At 46.0% G+C, this 23,092-nt stretch overlaps 2 protein-coding genes across 2 annotated transcripts in view; one reads left to right on the top strand and one right to left on the bottom strand.

Moving 5' to 3' along the window:
- Positions 1 to 880, top strand: part of NRDE2 (NRDE-2, necessary for RNA interference, domain containing) — a 48,439-nt gene extending 47,559 nt beyond the window's left edge. The window contains exons 13-14 of the mRNA XM_032878624.1: positions 190 to 261; positions 726 to 880. Of these exons, the coding sequence (XP_032734515.1) occupies positions 190 to 261; positions 726 to 851 (198 nt within the window). The 3' untranslated portion in view covers positions 852 to 880. The remainder of the gene's footprint in view (positions 1 to 189; positions 262 to 725) is intronic.
- A 1,398-nt stretch (positions 881 to 2,278) lies between these two features.
- On the bottom strand, positions 2,279 to 17,147 carry PSMC1 (proteasome 26S subunit, ATPase 1). Its single transcript, XM_032878622.1, has 11 exons — positions 17,090 to 17,147; positions 12,912 to 12,965; positions 11,838 to 11,934; positions 9,757 to 9,881; positions 9,341 to 9,526; positions 9,066 to 9,194; positions 7,941 to 8,037; positions 5,226 to 5,415; positions 4,598 to 4,749; positions 3,594 to 3,748; positions 2,279 to 2,634 (listed from the first exon to the last, which is right to left on the bottom strand). The coding sequence occupies exons 1-11, from the start codon at positions 17,090 to 17,092 to the stop codon at positions 2,500 to 2,502; spliced, it is 1,323 nt and encodes a 440-aa protein (XP_032734513.1). The 5' UTR covers positions 17,093 to 17,147; the 3' UTR covers positions 2,279 to 2,499.
- Positions 17,148 to 23,092: the final 5,945 nt, after the last annotated feature.

Raw genomic sequence — 23,092 nt, 5'->3', positions numbered from 1 at the left:
AGTGGCCCCGAGTGTGCCCTGTGGCACCTGGACCCCTGCCCAGCAGCCACCGTGACGGTGCCAGCTGCCCCCCTCCATGGGCTGGCTGGCCACCGCTGAGCCCCCATGCAGATCAGGACAGGGTGGTTTCCGTGGCCTTAGGCTCTCTACCTCAGTGAATCCTTTTTGTAATTCTCCTCTCTGCCTCAGGTTTCCTTGGGAAACAAAGAAAGGAGCAAAGGCGTGTTCTACAAAGCACTTCAGAATTGTCCTTGGGCAAAGGTAAGTCCCAGAGACCATGAGACCTGCACATGCCCAGTGCCTCGGGGCCCACCCATCCGCATCCCTAGGGACAGGGCCCATCCTGGACCACGTCATAGGGAACCTGTCCCCAGTGGAGGCTCGGCTGAGGGGCACGTGTGCACGCCCTGTGCCGGGGCTGGTGTTTCACGGGAGCCTAGCTGTAGGCGGGGGGTTTCCATCATCCGGCGGGGTTCAGCCCAGCTGCTCAGCGTGGGGGCCCGTGGCCCAGGCCTGCCTTGCCGAGCCCAGTCAGGAGGCATATGGGGACTGTCCCGTCCACCAAGTCCTGCCCCACTTTAGAGAAAGAAGGCCTCGCTCGGGTCCCCTTACTTCCAGCCCCAACCTTGGGAGTTCCGTGTCCTTCTGGAACCCGGTACCCAGGTGCCGCCAAGTCCAGACGGCGACGGGGAGGGCAGGCTGGCTAGCGCGGACTCCTGCCCTAGGCGCTGTACCTGGATGCCGTGGAGCACTTCCCCGAAGGGATGCAGGAGGTCCTGGACCTGATGACGGAGAAGGAGCTCCGGGTGCGCCTGCCGCTGGAGGAGCTGGCGCTTCTGCTGGAGGACTAGAGACCGGGAGGGAACGGGCCCCGCCTCCCAGGCCTCGTGGCCTGCCCCGCCGGAGCTGGGATGCACGAGACTGGGGACGCCTGGTGCGTGTGTTCCGGGAACTCTGCTTTTGAGTCTAGCTTTCTTAGTACTTTGTGCCTGGGCCATCGGTTTCTTATCTCTTGCACATTTTTTTGGACGTGCAAAACGACACAGAAGCTGTTTTTTACACATTATATGTGTGAATATGTAGATAAGAATCACGCTTAGTGAGAAGGAAACCTCTCGTGGGTGGCGTGTGCGAGTTTGTGCTCTTCCTCTGCTCCCCGCCCAGCCCCCTGCGAGCGTGTGCGCCCCGTTGGTTGGCGTTCTTGGGGGTCCTGCCAGGGTTTCTGGGTCTCGCAGTCAGGACACGAAAGGTCTGGTGACTCTAGAACCTCTTCCCCAGGCTGGTTAGCAGGAGAGCGGATTTTGCCCTTCTCTTCAGGCCAGTCAGTGGAGTCATTTAAAACTCAGTGTTCTGGCCTATATCAAGTGCATTAAGTTCCTCAGGGTCCCTAAGCTCTTCTTGACGCCTCCCAGCTGTGGACCAGCAGCACCACCTGGGCGCCTGGCAGAGATGCAGCCTTGCGGGCCCACCTCAGCCCTTCTGAGTCCGGCTGCACTTGGACGGGACCCCTGGAGACTTCCGAGCACCCAAGTGTGGAAGGAACCCCTGCTGCAGGAAGCACGCGGGCAGCCATGTGAGCGGACTGCAGAATGGAGCCTGCGGCTTCCTACCAGACCACCCCCTGCCCCTGCCCGCGAGATGGTTGTGGCAGCCTTCATCCGGGTGCAGACAGAGGCCAGTAGGTGTCTGAGGATTAGGAATGGAATGAAATGGACATCACTACGTTCAGACCACTTTCTTCTGCAAGGGACATGCCAGCAGTTATTAACTGTTAATATTTAACTGGGAGGAAACTGCTTTATCTTCTCTGAGCCCCTGCTCTTAAAAAAACCAAAACCCTGATGCCTAGAATTGCTGAAGTTGTCATTCCTTGTCATCCCATCCAGAAAAACCAGTGTTGTGGAACAGAAATTTGGGCTAGAAAGAGCTGGAAAAGAAGGGTGACAAGTCAGAGCCCCTGAGGGAGGTGGCTGGCCAGCCAGCCAAGTGGACACTTACCTTGCCAGGCTTGGACACACGCGTTTGGACATGGACCTGCTCTGAAAGGAGAGAAGGGCAAGACAGACAGGGAAGGGGAAGCTTTGATATGGTTTTGTGCATACTAGAGAGAGATGAGGTTTCCGAACCGAAGAACAAGGCCCTCCCACTAGCTGCTGTCCAACTCTGCCACCGGCTCTGGGCACGTGAGGCAGGGCCAGAGGTGCTGAAAGCCCCCCTACTGCCCAGGTCCCCCTGCTTATTGCTGCTGAGTGCCAGATGTGGAGGTTCCAGAAACGAGTGTGAGAAGGAGCACGCTTTATTGGAGACAGAGCACTGCACGGGACCAACAGGTGAAGGCAGCCTGGGGGGCATCGTACACGCTCAAAAAAGTACACAAGGAGGTTTTGCTAGTAAGAAAGATCAACTGGAACATGGGTTCCTCTGGGCAACTTCCCCAACCTCATCCCTTCAAGGGGTCAGAACAACCCCGACCACTTCCTTGAAGGCAGCTGTGGTCTGCTAGAGATATAGTCCCTCAGGGGTGCCTTCTTGTTTTTTATAAAGAACATTTTCTTTAGATTTCTTGAAGTCTTCATTTGTTACTTTCATTCTGCGTTCTCTCAAGGCCATCAGACCAGCTTCTGTACAGATTGCCTGTAAGAACGAACAGTATGTTCAGAAAGGGAAATACTTCTTTCTTGTGCTCTGTCAATTCGGGAGCTACTCTGAAATCAGGTGTAAGACCCTTAGACTAAAGAAACTGCTTAAACTGTTTGGGAAAAGAGTAGATCTTTTCAATGTTTTACACATTCTAATTACTTTCTCAGGATCTGGGGTGGCTTTGAGGAGGAGGCCTGGCTCGGGTTCTGACTGGCGGGGTAGCCCGATAGGGAAGTTCTCTGCTCCACTCGATACAGGAGCCACGTTCCTTCCTGGGCACCAGATGCAATTACACCAGGACACTAGCAGCAACAGAGCATCCATCCAGCTCATTTACCCACAGTCAGAAGAGAACACGTATCACGTATTCTGGCTAGCTGTCTCAGGACAGCATTTACTGTGATTTATTTCCTCAGTCATCACTTGCCAAAAGCAAAACAAAAACCCATTCAACATGATGTGACAGAAACACAATCCTGGCATTGACGTTTTTATCTGGTTATGGCCCTCAGGATATTTCAGATGGTTCAGCAGAAAAGACAGTGTATTTGTGAACAAAAGATAAAGCATAGCAGTAAAACGGTAACACTAGGTAAATCAAGGTGATGGGTATACCAGTACTTACTACTGTTGCGACTTTTCTGAAGACTTCAAATTTTTCAAAATACAAAGTTGGTACAAAATTTTAAAATAATTTCCATTTTAAAAAGAGCCTTTTATTCACCAACACAGACACTAACCTAGTTCTTTAGAGACCAAGGATACGCAGCTCGGTGCGGGCAGCAGTGTGAAAAGGCCCCACATGTGCCGTCCTGCCCTGACCATGGTACCTAGACCTGACAAAAACCCAGGTCCTCACCTAAAGAGCAGGCTGGACCCAGATCTGATGCTGCCAGCCTCCCCCCACCCCCGCCCCATGAAACTGAGAGGTACAACCCAGCCCAGGTTCTCACCTTGATATCAGCACCCGAGAGGTCATCTTTAGCCATGATCAAGTCGTCCAAGGTCACATCATCAGCCAGCGTCATCCTGCTTGTGTGGATTTGAAAGATGCGCTTCTTAGTCTTCTCGTCGGGCAGGGGGAACTCAATCTTCCTGTCGATGCGACCTGTGGGTAGAAAAGGTTTCCAGTCACAGCGCTGTGCAGCCCCCAGGTGTGGCTCGAGCTCAGGAAGAGTCTGAGCCCGTGTCCTCACTCACGCTATTTCAGTCAGACAGCACCCTGTGTGTATGTGGGGGTGGGTGTCCAAATCCCAAAAGGTGAACATCCCTCTTGTAGTCATAAATGTCGGCATTTGAATTCATCCAACCTGAAAGAGATCGGCTCTGCTGGGGTACCCTTAGAAATAAAGGAAGGGCTCCTGAATGGCCTACGTAGTGAAAAAGGACAGACTGTGTTAAAAACATTACAAAAGCATAAACAAATTAGCCACTGCTGCATCCTGGTGCGACCTGAATGTAAAAAAATGAACCTGAGTTAACATATGAATTATTCCTTCAGAAAAAAGAATATCCATTATGGGAAAGAAAAGATCACAATTTATGATTAGAATTAAAAGGGCTACACCCACTGCATCACGTCCTTCCTTAACCACGACCTCAGGGGATGCGGGCTTTAGTAAGTTACTCTGCATTTCAGTCACGTGTTTGCCTTGATACATATCATTTTTCTTTTAAAGGTTTTATTTATTTGACAGATCACAAGTAGGCAGAGAGGCAGGCGGGGGGGGGGGGGGGGGGGGGGGGGGAGAAGCAGGCTCCCCACTGAGCAGAGAGCCTGACGCAGGGCCTCATCCCAGGACCCTGAGACCATCACCTGAACTGAAGGCAGAGGCTCAAACCACTGAGCAACCCAGGCGCCCTGATAACACATTGTTCTTAAATCCCCTGCCCACGCACTTAAAACAGGGTCATGCACAGACACGACAGCTGTCCCTGGTAGAACAAGCAAACTGACCTGGTCTGATAAGAGCTGGATCCAAAGTCTCTATTCGGTTTGTGGCCATGATAACTTTCACGTCACCCCTCGAATCAAATCCATCCAACTGGTTCAGCAGCTCCAGCATTGTTCGCTGAATTTCTCTCTCACCACCAGAATTTGAGTCATACCTTTGAAAAAGAAGAGAAGGCGTGAAAACCTAACTGATGTGCTGAAGGATAACTCAGACGCCCTCAATTCTAGCAACAAAATCACGCCCTCCCATCATGTTGTTTAAATTGTAGAAGTTTTCATGCCTGACATTATATCATTAATTCAGTCTCCGTGTTTGCTATCTGAGCTGCCAACCCGACCGGGAGCTCCTCGAGGGCAGAGGCTTGCATACGGTGGCTGTGTGCCTGAAGTCCAGATGATGCTTGGCTCAGAGCAGATGCTCGGGACACTGCTCCGGACTAATCTCCAGGCAGTCACAACTCCTGTGTGATTGTTACCTGGCACCTGGGAGAGCAGAACCTAAAGCATCCAGAGTACACGGTAGGAACTGTGGCAAACCCACGGGCAGGCCATCCGGGGGGTACGTAATGATCGTTCTCAGAGAAGGGCTCTGGGGCTTTTATCTCTGCTCAACACAAAGAGAGAAATGTACCTTTTTGTTCCAATGGCATCAATTTCATCAATAAACACGATGGATGGTGCGTGTTCTTCTGCAACTCGAAACAATTCCCGAACGAGTTTGGGCCCGTCACCTAGGTACTTCTGTATAAGTTCCGAGCCAACCACTCTCAAGAAAGTGGCTGAGGTTTGGTTTGCTACTGCTTTGGCTAATAAGGTTTTACCTATTTTAGATTTAAAAAGAAAAAGAGAAAGGAAAAAAACCCATTAATTGCTATTTTAACTTAAAAACTCTGTCACTTAAATGGGCAGCAGATCTCTAAAAGGTATGCCCCCATTCCAGGGTCTTAACATTCTGCTCTCCGAGGCAGGTAAGAGGAAATTGAGAAAAACATAAATAATGTTTTGATTATTTTTAACTATCTTCCTCATTCTTCATTACAATGTCAGAAAGTACATTTTACTGGGTTATACAAAGGTGTATAGATTATTAGCCTAACTCATGCAACCAGGGTTGGAGATCCAAACTCAACTCCTATAAAGCTATTTGTGATGAGAAATGGCCTGCGAACCCTAGGTCTGACCTAAGGAACCTGACCTGGAGCACCAGGCCTGCAATCCCTGGGGCTGTGCTGGGTGGGCCTACCCAGGGCTCAGCTGAGATAGGACCAGCTCCCGGGGAAGCCCATGACAGAGAACTGCTAAAAGCTCTAGAGACTTCTCAGTCTCTGGTATGCCCTTGTGAGGATCGTTCCTCTCAGGGACAATCTCAAACATTTCCAATTCTCCATTCCTTGATTTTTTTTTTTTTTAAAGATTTTATTTATTTGTCAGAGAGCGAGTGAGCACACAAGCAGGCAGAGGCGGAGAGAGAAGCAGGCTCCCTGCCAAGCTAGAAGCCCGACTCAGGACTTGATCCCAGGACCCTGGGATCATGACCTGAGTCCAGGGCAGTGGCTTAACCTACTGAGCCACCCAGGTGTCCCGTTCCTTGATATTTCTATTTCAGGTCAAAAACAATAGCTGTGGCAGCCACCCTGTGAACTTTAGGGCTGGAAGACCACTTGGCCCCTTTGATGGTGAGGACATGGGCACAGGGCCAAGCTGTGGTGTCAGGACACTGGCAGCTAGAGGCTGAGCCAGTAAAGGACTAAGCTTAGGCCTGCAGAGGGGCAGGGGGAGGCTGCTGGTAAGTGACACAGACTTAGTTCAAGTGGGAAGGGGGACAAGGCACTAAGCTTGAGAATAAGACGTGGTGACAACGTCTTTTTGGCCAGACAGGCGGAGGGGCAGGTGTGAGGGCTTAGAAGCATGGACTTCTCCCTGAGAGTACCAGTGAAGGATGGTGAATGGAAGACAAAAAGGACCACCTAAGCAGATGGCCTCTGACCCTCCAGAGGTAGCCTCGGCCAGCTGCTGGGTCCCTTCGGTGGCCAGCAGGATAACCAAGCCAGGCCCTTCCCCTCCTGATGGCCTGCCACCCTGTGCTCCAGCCCAGCCCCTCACGTCGGCCCCCGGCGGTGCATGTGCACCGAAGGCAGCGCACAGCTGCAGGGCGGGCGGCCTGCCTTCCAGCTCCAGCCCCGCCACCTGTTCAGCTCCCAGGGCTTCCGCGGCCCCGGGCTAGTCACCGCCTCTCTGAGTTTCCTGCGCTGTAAGATGATGAGCCGCAACAGTTCCACGCCTCTGAGCTCAGTTCCTCCGGCTCCTCCACTGTGGGCAGCCCTCAGTGACCCCTTCAAAGAACTGTGCTTCCTCTGCAACTTCCAGAGCACTGCTAATTGCTGAACTGCTAATTGCTGGACTGTACAACTCAGGCCGGCTAGTTGCATAATGAACCACATACATTTCTGTATACGCATCTATTCTTCCAATATTCTATTCACTCAGTACAGTGGACCAGAGAGTGAACCCAATCTGCACCGCACAGAACAGCTTTTAAATCTGTGGTTTCCCACCATGGCTCTGATACCTGGCCACACTCCAGATGAACAGGTCAGAATTTTCAGGGATGGGACCATCAGTATTTTTTAAAGCTCCAGGGTGATTCCAACGTACAGCCAAGCTTAAGCATCCCAGTTTATTTTGTTTTATAAACTTTTTAAAAAAAGATTTTATTTATTTATTTGACAGACAGTGATCACAAGTAGGCAGAGAGGCAGGCAGAGAGGGGGAAGCAGGCTCCCCGCTGAGCAGAGAGCCCGATGCAGGGCTTGATCCCAGGACCCTGAGATCATGACCTGAGCCAAAGACAGAGGCTTAACCCACTGAGCCACCCAGGCGTCCCTTATAAACTCTTTTTAATAGATTCACATTACTCTTAGAATACTTTAAAGTTTTATGTTTTACAGCACATAAATCTAATATATTTGAGTGCAGAGAGGAGTTGTAAGAAACCGTAAACGCATTCACACTGAGCAGGCATTTTTGGAGGGGAGGGTTTCCCCACCGTGCTTATTTTTGTTGCAATTCCTCCTGTTGTTTTTAATACATTAAATCTGTTAAGTCTACAATTTTAAGTCCAAGGTAATTCAGTTTTTTAGCATCAACTATACAGATAAAAATACTTTCATGTAATATGTATATTTCTGTATTTACTCAGAAAATGGACAGAATGTTTAGAAAACCTTGTTTCAAACTAAGGAGTTGTGGCATCCTTACTCAAGAATTAAATAATTACGACAAACTAATGCTACAGCTCAAGAGATTGGCTCAGTGTGCTGAAGTGTCCAGCCCAGAGCGTACATACCTGTGCCAGGTGGGCCATACAGAATGACGCCCTTCGGGGGCTTTATGCCCATCTCTTCATAATACTCAGGATGAGTGAGAGGAAGCTCCACAGATTCCTATAGAAAACAAATACTTGGTAAAGATGAAATGTTTTCTCACTGAAATTACCAGATCCACGAATTGGCATTTGGGATATATCTCACTTTCAACAATAAGCTAAAATGTCACTTAGTCTTGTTAGAGACAGTGTGCCTGACTTTTGTCTAGCAGCAGGGACAGATGGAAGATGACACCTGTCCTCGCTGAGTTCCCCTTCCTACTGCCTCCAGTTTCCCTCTCACTTTCTCATAGAAGTCAACCTGGAGCAACATTCAAGCTCTTCCAGAGCGAAAGGAACTTAAAGTGAAAATACACTGTTTTCAATTAAACCATAGACGAGATTTTCTGGCAAGATTTTCTGATTCCTGGGCGCCTGGGTGGCTCAGTGGGTTAAGCCGCTGCCTTCGGCTCAGGTCATGATCTCAGGGTCCTGGGATCGAGTCCCGCATCGGGCTCTCTGCTCAGCGGGGAGCCTGCTTCTTCCTCTCTCTCTGCCTGCCTCTCTGCATACTTGTGATCTCTCTCTGTCAAATAAATAAATAAAATCTTTAAAAAAAAACCAAGATTTTCTGATTCCTGTTATACCAATGGACATAATGGCTACTTCCCAGCCATCTCCGAGGTCACCGGCTGTGAATGGTGACAGCTGTACACGACCCCCTGCAGAGGAGATGGCTGGCTCCCAGCCAACCGGAACGACCACTTCCCTTCACCCCACTCACACTAGCCCACACATCACTGGAGGTTTCCAGACCGCCGCAGCCGAAGCCAACACAAATGGAACCATTAGCTTCCCACCCAGACAACCGTGGCACATCGCATGTAAGCAGGATGAAGCTGCAGCCGCTGCAGGCACAATCACACAACTTGTTGTTCCTGTTCCTGACTCAGGATTAACAAATAAATCACTCCACGACTGGCAAGCTTTGAGTCACACTGGTTTGATCACTAAGGAAAACACAAAACATGCACAATAACTCTACCCTAAATGAGGTAGTTAAATAAATCGAAAATCTAGAAACCCAGAGCTGATTCTTAGACTTACCTTAATTTCCTGGATTTGGTTGTCCAACCCCCCAATATCAGCATAGGTTTCCTGGGGCGCCTTTTCTACCTTCATCACTGTGACCAAGGGATCTGTGTCATCCATAAGTACCCCTATGACGGCATGCACCTGAGAGAGAACATTAAGTTAATGCAGAAACGTGAGGTTCACATAATCCCCTCCCAGCAAAGCAACGCCGACCACAGAGCAACACCAATGGACAGATCTGAGAGGAAGGAGAAAGCACTCCTGGGGCTTAGAGACCATCAACTTGCCTTGTGGTTGAGCAGGACGGAGCAGCCCGGTTCCAGCAGGTCCTTGTCTACAAAGGAAAGAATGCTGACGTAGTGTTCGGAGCCCACAGATGTAGACACGATGGCGTGATTGTCATCAATGATCTCTTCCAAGGTTCCTACTGACATTGGGGTCCCTCTCAGGTCATCCACCTTAGACCTTTCCTCCTGTGTAAGAGTACGCCATGAAGGAAAAGCAGATTAGACCTAAAAAGCAGACAAGGCTGATAGTTTTACTAGATTTACTAAATTTTACTACATTTACAAAGCAGGTGATGCTTTTAAAAGGCAGCCAGTCTAAATGGGTCAACTACTTGAATTTCATTTATTCACTGAATTCTAGTTAGTACCAAAACACTTAATTTGTAAAACAAAAGTTACAGTAATTTCTGAATTACCTCTTGCTTTTCTTCTAAAGGCTTCATTTGTTCCTGATTTCTAATGAATTCTTCCTCCATGAGAAGATAGTCTTTAATTCTCTCTAACTTCAATAATTTTAACCGGCACTGAGTATGGGGTGTCACTGTAATTACAAAGAAAAGTTTTATTCTATTTGGAGCTTGAAGTTAGCAATTAATTAAGTTCATTCTTAAGGAAAAAATGTTAAGACTTAAAATAAGCTTATTTTTGTTGAACAGGCTGAAAAATTCAAGTTCCGGTGACCCTAAGTAAGCAGGTGCCTAGATGCTAAAGGAAAAGGGACTTTGGCAGTTGTAAGCAAGCAGGTAAAAACAGGGATGAGGTCTGAATGACATCTGCTACATGAACTCAAGAAGAAAGAACTCAACAACCTCAAAGATCATTTACTTTGGTTTTTTATTCTCCATCTGTGTTTATGAAAATAGGTACGTGTGCTGTCCAGTCAGAATACATTGCTGCAGGCGAGCTAAGGAATCCCCCCCCAGTAGAAGAACCGTGAAATATTAGTGATATTAACATATGTGGCAAGCATTTTTTCCTTATTCTTTTGCATTGTTTCTTTTGGCTTAAAGTCTCATGCTACATAGGATTTTAGCATATATAGACAAAAATGTCAACTTTTTCCTTTGTGGTTTCTGGGTTTGTTCAAGATGTCTCTCCTTCCCTAAGGTTAAATATATTCCTGATTTTTCATTTATGTACTTATTTTCGTATCTATAATCCATCTGGCAAAAAAGCGAGGGGGTCTAATTTCATTTTCTCTCAATAGCAAATAAAGATGCCAGCCATTCCGTTAAACAACTCACTCTCTCCCCACAGAACTCAGTCACCTTTACCATATAGTCATTATCCATGTAACTTGACTGTTTTTGGACTCCTATGCTCTTCTGGCCATCTGATGATCTATTCTTTACCAATACCATATTGATTCATTATGGTAGACCAATGGCATGTTTTATACTGTCTGGCTCCCTTAATTCTTAACCAAGCAATATTTTAAAAATTATTTCATCTAAGCAGGAAGAGACTTGTTTAGATGGGGGTAGGGGAGGTATGTGAACCGCAGTGTAAGAAGGAGCCAGCCTTGGGAAAGACTGGGGGAAGAACTTTTTTTTTAAAGATTTATTTATTTTTAGAGAGAGAGCATAGGGGAGGGGGAAGAGGGAGGAGAAGGGCAGAGGGAAAGAGAGCAAACAGACTCCCTGCTGAGTGCAGAGCCCAACATGGGGCTTGATCCCATGACCCTGAGATCATGACCTGACCTGAAATCAAGAGTTGGATGCTTAACCGAATGAACCACCCAGGTGCCCCAAGGGAAGAATATTTTTAAGCAAAAGACAAAAGTCCTAATGTGTGGGTTACCTGGAGTGGCTCAATCGCTTAAGCATCCAACTCTTGATTTTGGCTCAGGTCATCTCAGGGTCATGAGACCAAGCCCCACATTGGGCTCTGCAATGGGCATGGAGCCTGTCTGATTCTCTCTCTCTCTGTCCCTCTGCTCCACCCCACCCTGCTTCCACATCCCCACCTGTGCGCGTGTGCGCGCTCTCGCTCTCTCTCTCTCAAAAAAAAAAAAAAAAAAAGTTATAATGTGCGTAGGAGTCAAAGAACACAAAGCAGGGCTATGTGAACAATAAGCAAGGAGAACGGTAGGGGCTGAGAATGGAGAGGCGGCCTGCGTCGGGTCACCTGGTCTGAAGCTTAGTCTGTGTTCAGTGCCGACACTAAAACAGCTTGTTCATGCGTCACAAGATGTGAAATCCAACATGTCGGCATTCCATTTCTTCAAGAACAAAATACATTTCTAAGTTATTCAGGCTCAACCTGAGTTTTCTAACTCAAAACTGCACTTTTCATACATTAGAGGAGCTACAATAAAGGAAATTAGTGGAGTTTCTTAAAGTGAGACACAGCTGTACACTGTTTGTACACAACTCTGCCACACATAAGAACCAGAGCTTCAGCTCCATTTCCTGCCTCCAGATTCAGACCCCTAAAGTACACACACAGACGGTTCCCAGTGGAATCAAGAGACAGCAAGGAGGGACCATGTCATTACCCAGTGGCAGCTTGCTGGCAGCATCTGGTCCCTTTGTTTTCTTCTTCTTTTTCCCCACCCGAGTTGGTACAGGAGGTTCATATTTCTTTTTCTTGTCCTTGAATTTTTAGAACAGGAAAAACAAAAACCACACAAATCATATCAAAACACAAACTTCTTTCTTTTGTACCATCATCTATTTCTAGTGGCTGTAATTTTCCTTATCTTTCAGAATGCTATTAAAAACTGTCCTTTTAGAGGTGCCTGGGTGGCTCAGTGGGTTAAGCCGCTGTCTTCGGCTCAGGTCACGATCCCGGGGTCCTGGGATCGAGTCCCGCATCGGGCTCCTTGCTCAGCAGGGAGCCTGCCTCTCTCTCCGCCTCTGCCCACCTCTCTGCCTGCTTGTGTGCTTTCTCTCTCTTTCTGACAAATAAATAAATAAAATCTTTAAAAAAAACAAAAAACAAAAAAAAAACCTGTCCTTTTAAAAATAAAGCTAGTTGGGTGGCTCAGTCAGTTAAGCATCTGACTCTTGGTTTTGGCTCAGGATCACGAGACAGAGCCCCACTTCGGGCTCCGTGCTCAGCGGGGAGTGTTTCTCTCTCTCCCTCTGCCCCTCCCCCTGCTCTCTCCCTCAAGTAACTAAAATCTTTAAAAAACAAACTAGGTATTACATTTGTGCAATTTTAATTGGTGAACATAATTCATCTTTCTTTTTACAATACACAGTGATGAGTTATTCAGTAAGGACTAAAGGTCAGAATTCAGAATTATATGCCAGAAGTTTGGGCTGAAATAATTTGAGACAATTCTTCACATCTGAAGATATTAAACACTAAAATTACAGGCAATTTAAACTCTGTAATGTTATACTATACACTTAAAAACCATTAATGCATAACTACTTACTTGACAGGTCAATAATCTTCTCTAAAACATGGAAGAGAGCACTGAATCTGTAGGCCAGGTGGGTAATAACTACAGTATCACTTATTTTGCATTTTCAAAGTTATGAATCCCCAAAGAACTTCTCAGCTGAGATCAAGGATATGTTCCATGATCTACTTGTATCATAGACCTATCTGGCTTACTTACCTTGTCATCCTTCTTGCCACCTCCAGGGCCATGACCACCACTCTGACTCTGACCCTGAAAAAAGAAATCAGAAGTATATATTCAGAACATGATCACTTCAAAAGAACATTCTTTTTATTTTCCTGTGATTCTAAGACACCAAGACTTGCCCCTCATTTTAACATTTCTGAACTTTAAGGTGTACACCCTGTAGTCAACACATACATTTAGCATGGTAGAATTTTTTTTTTTTCCTGAAAAGCTGTTAGTTGCACCTTGCAACTGACTGCATCTTACATCAAGGACAATTCTATTAAGAAACTCATGTAACTTCTGTATCACGATGAGGCTGGGATTCTAAGACCGCCCCTTTTTGAGGGGAAAATAGAGAGTTTAACATTATTATAAAACTACTTGACTGAGTATATTTCATGAAATTAGGCCATCATAGTCAACAATCATTTATCAATCACTTACTCCTTACTAAGATCACACCGAGACCCAGGAGGTTTTCCTTTCAGTAGCAACTTATATACCTCCCATCTCTAAAGCCTGGGGCTCTTGGGCAGGTCTTTCTTGCCAACCTGAAAAGCTGAATCACTTTAAGGTATCAAGAATTCAGTGTATTAATAAGCTCATGGGATTCTGGACTTTAAAACAGACCACTCAGTTACAGGGCAATGCTTAACACAGAACAGTATCTCAAAAATAATGGCATTTTAAGTAATAATGAACTTACTTGAATAGAAGGACCCTCTCCCCTCAAACTACTTCCACATAAGCACCTCTAAATACATCATGGTTACCTAAAAGAGTTAGGGTCAGATGTATTTCCCTGCATGCAGGACTCTTAAAATTTTGTGCTTTATTCTGAAGTTATTTAAGGGCTCTAAGAAATTCTGGTTAACAGAATTAGTTATACTGCAAAAGGTGCCCCAAGTAATAGGTCTTTAACACTTACTTCTACCTCCTAAAGAAATTTGCTATTGGCCAGGGCAGCTAATGTTTGTGGGTTTCCTACTATGTGATTAAGTCTATACTAGACATTTTCCTTCACTATATCATTAATTTCAAACCATCGTCCAAGGTAGGTTCATTATTCCCATTTTCTAGATCAGGAACTGTAACAAGCCTAAGAACATGGGCTATGAGTTAGATGCATCCAGGTTTCAATGCTGACTCCAGCACTAATAGGCTATGTGACCTCAGGTAAGTCAGGTCACCTCCCTGAGCCTTGGCGCCCTTAACTGGAAAGTGGGGATGATACTAGCTCCTGTTACTGAAAATGAGGCAATGCACATAAACCACTCCCCATGTGCATGACTCAAAGTAACTACTAGCAATACGATATTCTTGGTGAAAAAGAAATGTTAGGATCAGGATTTTAATTATCAATCTGGTTACAAAATCTGGGCTCTGAAACCCATCTGGTTTAGTTCATCACCCTCTCTTGTTGATCCCATCTCTGTTTTTTGGTTTTTTTTTTAAAGATTTTATTTATTTGACAGAGATCACAAGTAGGCAGAGAGACAGGCAGAGAGAGAGAGAGAGGAGGAAGCAGGCTCCCTGCCGAGCAGAGAGCCCAATGTGGGGCTCAATCCCAGAACCCTGGGACCATGACCCCAGCCAAAGGCAGAGGCTTTAACCCATTGAGCCACCCAGGCGCCCCTCCATCTCTGTTTCTATCTAGTACTCTAGCCAGCCTCCCAACTGAGATTCCCATGACAGTTTCTCTCCTCACCAATCCAGCTGTTACCGTCTAAAACAAAGAGCTGTTCCTTTCATTCTGCTCAAAAACCTTCAACTGTTCTCTAGCATTTATGGTGTAACAACCAAACTTTTTACAGTGGCATACCTGGTCCTTGCCAAACTGGCTTCGACTGACCCTTCCCACATTCATCTACCTCATTGGTGATCCTGCAAGTCTGGCCCCACAGGAGGACATTTTCCTGAAAGGGTCCTAAACTTATTCAGGTGTGGGGCATTTTACATGATATTTCTCAGTCTCCAATAACAATAAGAAATATACTCATTATTAAGGCCTTATTGTATGGTAAACAGTGTACATTCTCAGAATATCATCTCATTTAATTCTTAGAGACACCATGATGTTGGTACTATCATTACCTCTAGTTTATGGATAAGGAAACCAAGGCCCAGAGATGTTAAGTGATTTGCCCATTACCACAGAGCTTGTCAGAGATGTGGCTGGGAAACACTCAGGTGTACTGGACCCCAATATCTGTGTTTCTCTACTACATGTCCTCTAGAAAACACTAACAGGGTTTGTGTTATAGCAAAGCCACTTACTGTGTCTCAGTTTCCTCTTTGGTAAAGTGAAGATAATAATTACTACGGGGACTGCTGTGAGAATAAGAAAATGCTGGAAAATACCCTTGTGTTTATTGCAGCACTATTTACAGTAGCCAAGATACGGAAGCAACGTAAGTGTCCACTGATACAATGAAAGGATAAAGATGTGTGTAAATGCACACCAGCACACCAACACATGGATATTACTCAGCCATTAAAAAAAAAAAAAAAAGATCTCGGGGTACCTGGATGGCTCAGTGGATCAAGGTTTTGTCTTTGGCTCAGGTCATGATCTCAGGGTTCTGGGATCGAGCTCTGCATCAGCCTCTCTGCTCAGTGGGGAGCCTGCTTCTCCCTCTCCCTCTCCCTCTGCCTGCCTCTCTGCCTACTTGTGATCTCCCTCTCTCTGTCAAATAAATAAATAAATAAAATCTTTGAAAAAAGAAAAAACAGATCTCACCATTTGTTACATTAATGGACACAGAGGGTATTAAGCTAATTGAAATTAGACGGAGAAAGACAAATACCATATGATTTCACTTATATGTGGAATCAAAAACATAAAAAAAGCAGAAACAGACCCATGAACGCAGAGAACTGGTGGCCACCAGACAAAAGGGGGTGGGGGATGGGCAAAACGGGTGAAGGGGAGTGGAAGGTGCAGGCTTCCAGGTATAAAATGTACTAGTCACGGGATAAAAGGTACAAAGGTACAGCACATACAGGGAATATCGTCAATAATACTGTGATAGCACTGAAGAGTGTCAGATGGTAGCTACCCTTGGGAGCACGGCATAGTAGACTTGTCCAGTCACTGTGCTGTCCACCTGAAACTAGCGGAACGCTGCGTGTCAGCTATACTTCAGTAATAATGCTGGAAAAGTACCTGGCACATGCTTAGAACAGTACCCCAAAGTCCTTATGAGACCTATCCCACTATGTGCTCAGGCGTTTCTGATGTTCAGGATACAGGCTCAACACATTCCCACCTCCCTCCGGCCCTTTGCGCTTACTATCCCTTCCGCCCGGACCACGTTTCCCTCAGATGTTTGCGTGGGCTACTCTCTCATTCTGCTTAGGCTTCTGCTGCTCAAATGTCACCTCCTCGGAGGAACTTTTGCGGACAGCCACCGCTCCCATCAATGGCCATCCCACTCATCTCTATCCCGCTCCACGTCATATTACATGTCTCTTTTTCGTTTTTTTTTTTGTCGGCCTTGTCTAGAATGTAAGTTCCATTTAGACAGAGACTTCACCAGTTACACTCACCCCTTGTGCGCTCAGTGCCTAGAGCAGAGCCTGCCGCCCCCTCCCCCAATTTGCAGATGCTCCATGAATACCAGTTTGGTGGACTAACGAATAAATGCCGTTTTTATTATTCTTAACGCACCACAGCAGCGTCCCCTCCGAGCTCCACCTGTCACAAAAGCGTCAGTCTTCAACGCTTCCTCCAAATGCCCCCACTCCGAGCGCTCCTCCATGACTGCGCTCTCCCCTCCGCAGCTGGAACGAATCCCTCCCTCTCCTCCAGTCGCGCAGCCCTTCACCTGAGCGGCTCCCAAAGCACTCGCCCCAGGTGCTTCGGGAGAAACTCCCCGCGCCGGTCAGCGGGCCAGGTCGGCGGAGGTGCAAAGCCGGGCGCCCTAACCCGCTCTGCCGCCCCACCGGTCAGCCCGGGAGACCCTTAGCGCCGAGTCCTCTCGTCCGCCCCGGGCCATGGCGGACCCAAGCACTGTCTCCAGGAGCCTTCGCCCCGCGAGAAGACCCGGTCGGTGGGCAGGAGAGCGGGCGGACCGAGTGCCTCGGGCAGCCGCCTCGTCCTCTCGTCTCGGGCCGCTCCGACCCTGTCGCGCCGCGACCACCCGCTGAAACCCTTAGTCACTCACCATCTTGCTTCGGCACCTCGAACCACCGCTGCCGGAAGTGCATCCGCCAAGGCGGCCGCCAGAAGCGGAAGTTGCCGCGGGACGCGACGGAAGCCGACGGGAACCAAATCCCTCTTTGCGGGAGTCGCGCTCCCAGGGCTCCTGTCGGTGCGGTACCGATAGAACTTACAAGCAAAATGTGAATCTTGTGAATATCTCACTTGGAAAAAAAAATTAAGTAGAAGTTATTCGTCTATTGTCAACAATTAGAGACAAGGACCTAGACTTAAAAAGAGCTAAGACAATTGTGAAAGTATAAAGTATTTAAAATATGCAGAAATCATAACTGAGAACTTCACTTACTGTTCCAAGAACTGGAATGGGATTTGAAACTGCAAAGTTGACAATTACTTTTGGACCAACATTTAAGCTATAATTTGGTCTCTGGAATAAACGTGATCATCTGAGAGTATTTCCTTGTCTAATGAGTTAACAAGATGTTTTCTTTTTTCCTTTGATGATTTGTGACTTGTGATGACGCCAAATGTTGTCTCAAAATAACTAATCTTGCACCTAGTTGGTAAAGTTCATCATTTACTACATCCACCAGGACATTAGAAAGACAGCAAGCATCCCTTTAGCCTCTGGAAACTTCTATAACAGGTACTCGAAATGCTGCATGTTGCTGAACTGGAGAGATGAATTCATTTTTGTTTTTTGTTTGTTTGTTGTTTTCCCTACTCCTAATTAATCTAGGGGTTTTAGTTGTGAAATGCAAAAAATATTTCACTAATTCACAAAATTATTAAATTAAAATTTTATTAAATTAAGATTTAATATTTTAAAAATTTTAATAATTTAAAAATCATTAAATTAAAATTATTAAATTAGATTAATTAAAATTTAAATTAAAATATTTCACTACTCATTTGTATCCAACAGGTACAAAATATGGGAAATTACTCTTCTTTTTCATCAGCATTAAAATACTGTTATAGGGGCGCCTGGGTGGCTCAGTGGGTTAAACCTCTGCCTTCGGCTCAGGTCATGATACCAGGGTCCTGGGATCGAGCTCCACGTCGGGCTCTCTGCTCAGCAGGGAACCTGCTTCCCTTCCTCTCTCTCTGCCTGCCTCTTTGCCTACTTGTGATCTCTGTCTGTCAAATAAATAAAATCTAAATAAAGTAAAATACTATTATAGAAAGACTTGACGCTGTTGACCTCCACTAGCAAATGTGGTGTCTACATGATACATGAAATGGTATGACAGGTGGCGGGCAGGACAGCTCTCCCTCACAAATGCTGAGAGAAATGCCAGAGCTGGATGGAATGTCTAAGCCAACTGTGGATACCTGAAGAAGTGGAGAGTTCCTGAGGTGGTGTCACATTCAAACAAACACAGGCTGATAATCAATATGGAAGAAAACCAAAATTCTGAAGGACCTGCATTGAGAACGGCCTTAATGCACAACAAACGCATTCATCTCTTTTCTCCCTGTCACTGGCCCTGTCAATACTCTCCACCCCATTGACAGCCAGCTTTGCAACCCCTACTTTTGCAGCTTCCAACCTCCTCAAGCACCAAGTACTCCAAACAACCTTTCCATCTCCTTCCTGCTTCCTCTTAGCTACTCATTATGTAGATGAACTAAACTTCTCTACTCTCCTTAGTTTCAGCTATGGTTTACCAATTTTTTGGATTTATCGCAGAAAAGGGGCAGAAGAACTGGGCCCAATCAGGGAATATCCTTTTGCCCTAGAAAAAAAGGGTGGACCTGGGAAGGTCATATGGAATGGCCAAATCCCTCAGAAAATTGTGAAGAGTCATATTAGTTACTTTTGTCTTGCTTACATGTAGAAGTAATATTTTATAAATAGACTAGGCTGTGTTTAGAATATCCAGGAATTTAAACACAATATTGAATTTCATAGTGTATATAGTTGCATATGTATTTATACTTTTACTTGTATTTGAGTATGTGTATATATCTATTCCCTTCTCTATCTCTGTACACCCACAAACACACACATGCATTGATGCCCTACAAGTTATCCCAAATCAAACTTAGCATCTTCCTCTAGGACCTGCTCACCCTTCCTGTGTTCTATCCTGGCTAATGACACCATTCAGAGACCTAGGCCAGAAGCCTCCCCTTCCCCCTGTCCCAGCCCCAGCCAGCTCAGTGGTCAAGTCTTGCTGCTTTGACTCTGTCATGTTTCATCATCTCACCTCTCTTCCCATCACTACCTAGTTCCTACCTCATCATCCTATCTCACAATTCATTCAGCAAATCACTTCTGAGCACACCATGTGCCAGGCTCTCCTCCAGGGTCTGAGGATACTGTGGCGAACAGACAGAAATCCTTTTCCTAATGACTTTTACAATAAACAAGTTAATAAGCATGCTACGTGATGATAAATGCTTTGGGGAAAATTAATTAGGGAGGAAGAATAGAGATTGTGCAGCAATGTGGTAGGTACTTCTGACTTGAAATAGGATGACATCTGAACAAAGACTCAAGGAATTAGAGAATAAGCTATTCAGAAATCTAGAGGGAAAACTTTCCAGGCAGAGGGAACAGCCAGTGCAAAAGCCCTGAGGTGAGAGCTGCTGGGGATGGAGACTGGAGACACCATGTGGTGAAGTGAAAAACAGACATATAACTACCAATGGAGGCTCAGGGAAGGATTAGAGTAGAAGCAATGTAACCGGATAGGGAGGAGAGCCGCAGATTTGGGGATCAGAACTTTCGGGTCTGAATCTAGGCTCCATCACTTACTGCTGTCTTGGTTTTCTAGTGCTGTTGTAAGAAATGACCACAAACTTAGTGTAGTCTTTTCTGAAAACTCTAGGGAGAATCCATTCTCTTGCCTTTTCCAGCTTTAAGAGGTCACCTACAGTCCCTGGCTTGTAGTCCTTCTCCGTCTTAAAGCTAGCAACATTGGCCTTGTTTCTGTCCTCACATCTCTCTCTGACTCCACTTCTGCCTCCCTCTTTTACTTTTAAAAAATTAATTTATTTATTGAAAGAGGGAGATCGGGGTGGGCTAGGAGGAGCAGAGGGAGAGGGACAAGCAGACTCCATGCTGAGCCTGGAGTCCCAGGTGGGGCTTGATCCCAAGACCCTGAGATCATGATCTGAGCTGAAATCAAGAATAGGACACTCTACCGACTGAGCCACCCAGGTACCCCCTCCCTCTTTCACTTTTAAGGACTCTGGTAATCACATGAGGTCCACCCAGATAATCTAACCTAATCTCCCTATCTTTAAGTCAATTGACTGGTACCCGTAATTCCATCTGTGACCTTAGTCCCCCTTACCCTGTAACCTACCACACTCACAGTTTACAGAGATTAGGACATGAACATCTTTCAGAATCCTTACTCTGCAGAACACACCAGCTATTTGGACACTGGCGTGTCACCTCCCGTTCTCTGCCTCAGTTTCCCCATATGTTCAAGAGGATAATAATGGTACCTCTGATCCATTGCTTGCCCTCTCCAGGCCACTGTATCAGTGGGTTAGGTTAAAGAGCAGCTCTGATGAGAAAATGGAGGCGGGAGATGGAGGAAGCAGGAGCATTTCTCCCTGCCTTTCGGCCTCCATGCTTGGGTTAGCAGCTGCATAGCCACTGTGGCTCTGGTGCTCACTGGTCAGGACGAACATGGCTCCAGCTCCCACAGAATGACAGGCCTGGGGTCTCAAACCTCCCTTTGTCCATCCACCCCAGGGGAGACAGGGACTTCCCATTGCTGTGAATCTCCAAGCTGCCTCCTGCTCTGTGTCAGCTTCTCAGACCTGCATTAAGTCTCTGTTGCAAGTGCTTGGAGTGGTGTCTGATGTCCTGGCTGGGCGCTGGCCGATGCAGTGTCCCTGATCAGGCAGGGGTCCGACCCTAGAATCACAGCCTTCAGCGTTGGAAGCGGCTCCAGAGGTCTTTAAGCTGGGCACACGTTAGGAGCTCCTGAAGTTTTGGTTGAATGGAGCAGACAGGCATGCCTCCCCTGACATCGTCTGTCCGTGGATGACGATGACATTGATAGAACGAGGAAGGGTTCCCTCATCAATCCTATTTCTTATCTGTCATTTCTGTAGGTGTTTGGGCTGAGAACTCTTGTTCACATAAATGGGATAAGAAAAAATTTAGTAACGAAAATGTCACTCAAGTCTTCTAAGTCCTTTTGTGTCATATACCAAAGATCACATAATGACCCATTAGCAAAAGCGATTATTAGTGGTAGCTTGTGTTCAGTCTTTCTTCCAGGCGGTTGCAAAGAAAACATGGCACGTACGAAAGGATCTGTTACCCAGTCATGAAATTCACTCGCCTTCTCAGTTTCTGGGAAAAGCGCCCAAAATGCTTTACCAAAACATATCAAAACATGATTCATTATCTCTGCTACCCCTTCATGCAGGGGCTCCTGATTTACTTATTTTTTAAAAAGATCTTATTTATTTATCTGAGAGAGAGAGTGAGAGAGAGTAGGAGAGCAGCAGGGAGAGGCAGAGAGAGAAGCAGATTCCCTGCTGAGCAAGAAGCCTGATGCAGGACTCGATCCCAGGACCCTGAGCTCCTGACCTGAGCCGAAGGCAGATGCTTAACCGCTGGAGCCAGCAGGTGCCCCCAACTACATGAACTTCTTAATATGTAATGCAAAGGGTATTGTTTTTAAAACTCCTAAGAAATAAATTACAGAATAGATCTGGTAAGAATGATCAAAGACAGTTAAGATAAAATGGGAAGAATTAATGTGTCTGTTTTATAACCGTTTATCTTGTTTCAAAACAAGATAAATTAATCTTTGTTTCTCTTTCATTAATTTTTAATAATGCAGTGTAACATAGCTAAAAATGGAAGTTCCCTGTGAAGCAAGGATTATGATAAAAGGTATGGCACTCCTTTGGTAAATGTGTGTATGTGTGAATTTTTGAAATTTTCTGGCACGTATAATTTCAGAAATGGGAAGTAGAAAATATAAAACATTTTAAAAGAAAAATAAGATGAAGATTGACTCTAGTTGGAATCAATATTTCGTATGACTAGGTGAGCAGGTTTCAACAACCTCATAGAAGAGCATATATTGAATCTGAAAGAAACCATGTTAAAATTTGATCTGTGGGTTTTTATTTTACCTAAAGCATCTTGCAATATCGAGTAGCCCCAGAAAACAGTGTAATTATACTGAAAAGAGTGTCATAAACTAATATGACTCTGGCTGCGCTAAGTTATGTTTCATCCTGAGGACAAGTATGGAGAGTAGCTGAAAAAATTGCTAATATTTAGACAACACTTTAAAAATCTATTTTCAACTTTAGGATCTCTTACCAATGTTCGCTTGCTTTACTCTCCAGGGACACTCCATCAACAGTGATGAATTTTATGTGTATGTGTTTTATGAAAGAAGACAGGCTACCAAACGAGAATTGCCATCCCTCCCATGTTGCCGCTGTCCCCGGTATCTGAATTCAGAACACCCCCACATGGGCTGTGATGCCTCCCTACCAATGCTTCACCCCTGCAGAAATACGGACAGGATGGGAAAACACTAGGTTCTGAGCACATACGTACCTTGATTTTAGTCATCAAAGGAGCTTTCCCAAAGCCACATTCCCAGTCATTTCTGGGTGAGACCCTGTGCCCAAGATAGAGCGAGACATGGGTGGGTGAATGGGGTGGCTTTCTTCTGTTAGGTGGGAGAGCTTCCAGTGAAGTATGTTCGGTCTTGGACAGAGCAAATTTTAGGACAGAGAACACATGGTGACTGCAGAACAAGAAACAGATTTCCAGCCCCCAGCGGTTTGCATACCTCAATTTGATAACCTCTTTGGAAGTATGGGCATATGGTAGAGAAATACATTGGTGGGGATTGGTTGACATAAATAAATAAGTAAATATACAAATGGGGCTTGATGCTCAACTCTTTTTAAAAAAATCATTACTGGGACTCCTGGGTGGCTCAGTGGGTTAAGCCGCTGCCTTTGGCTCAGGTCATGATCCCAGGGTCCTGGGATCGAGTCCCGC

Source organism: Lontra canadensis, unplaced genomic scaffold, assembly GCF_010015895.1.
Source record: "Lontra canadensis isolate GAN:19392208 unplaced genomic scaffold, GSC_riverotter_1.0 scaffold64, whole genome shotgun sequence".
In the NCBI taxonomy this organism is placed as follows: domain Eukaryota; kingdom Metazoa; phylum Chordata; class Mammalia; order Carnivora; family Mustelidae; genus Lontra; species Lontra canadensis.
The sequence above is the reverse complement of the archived record's forward strand: the minus strand, read 5'-3'. Positions and strand labels throughout refer to the sequence as shown.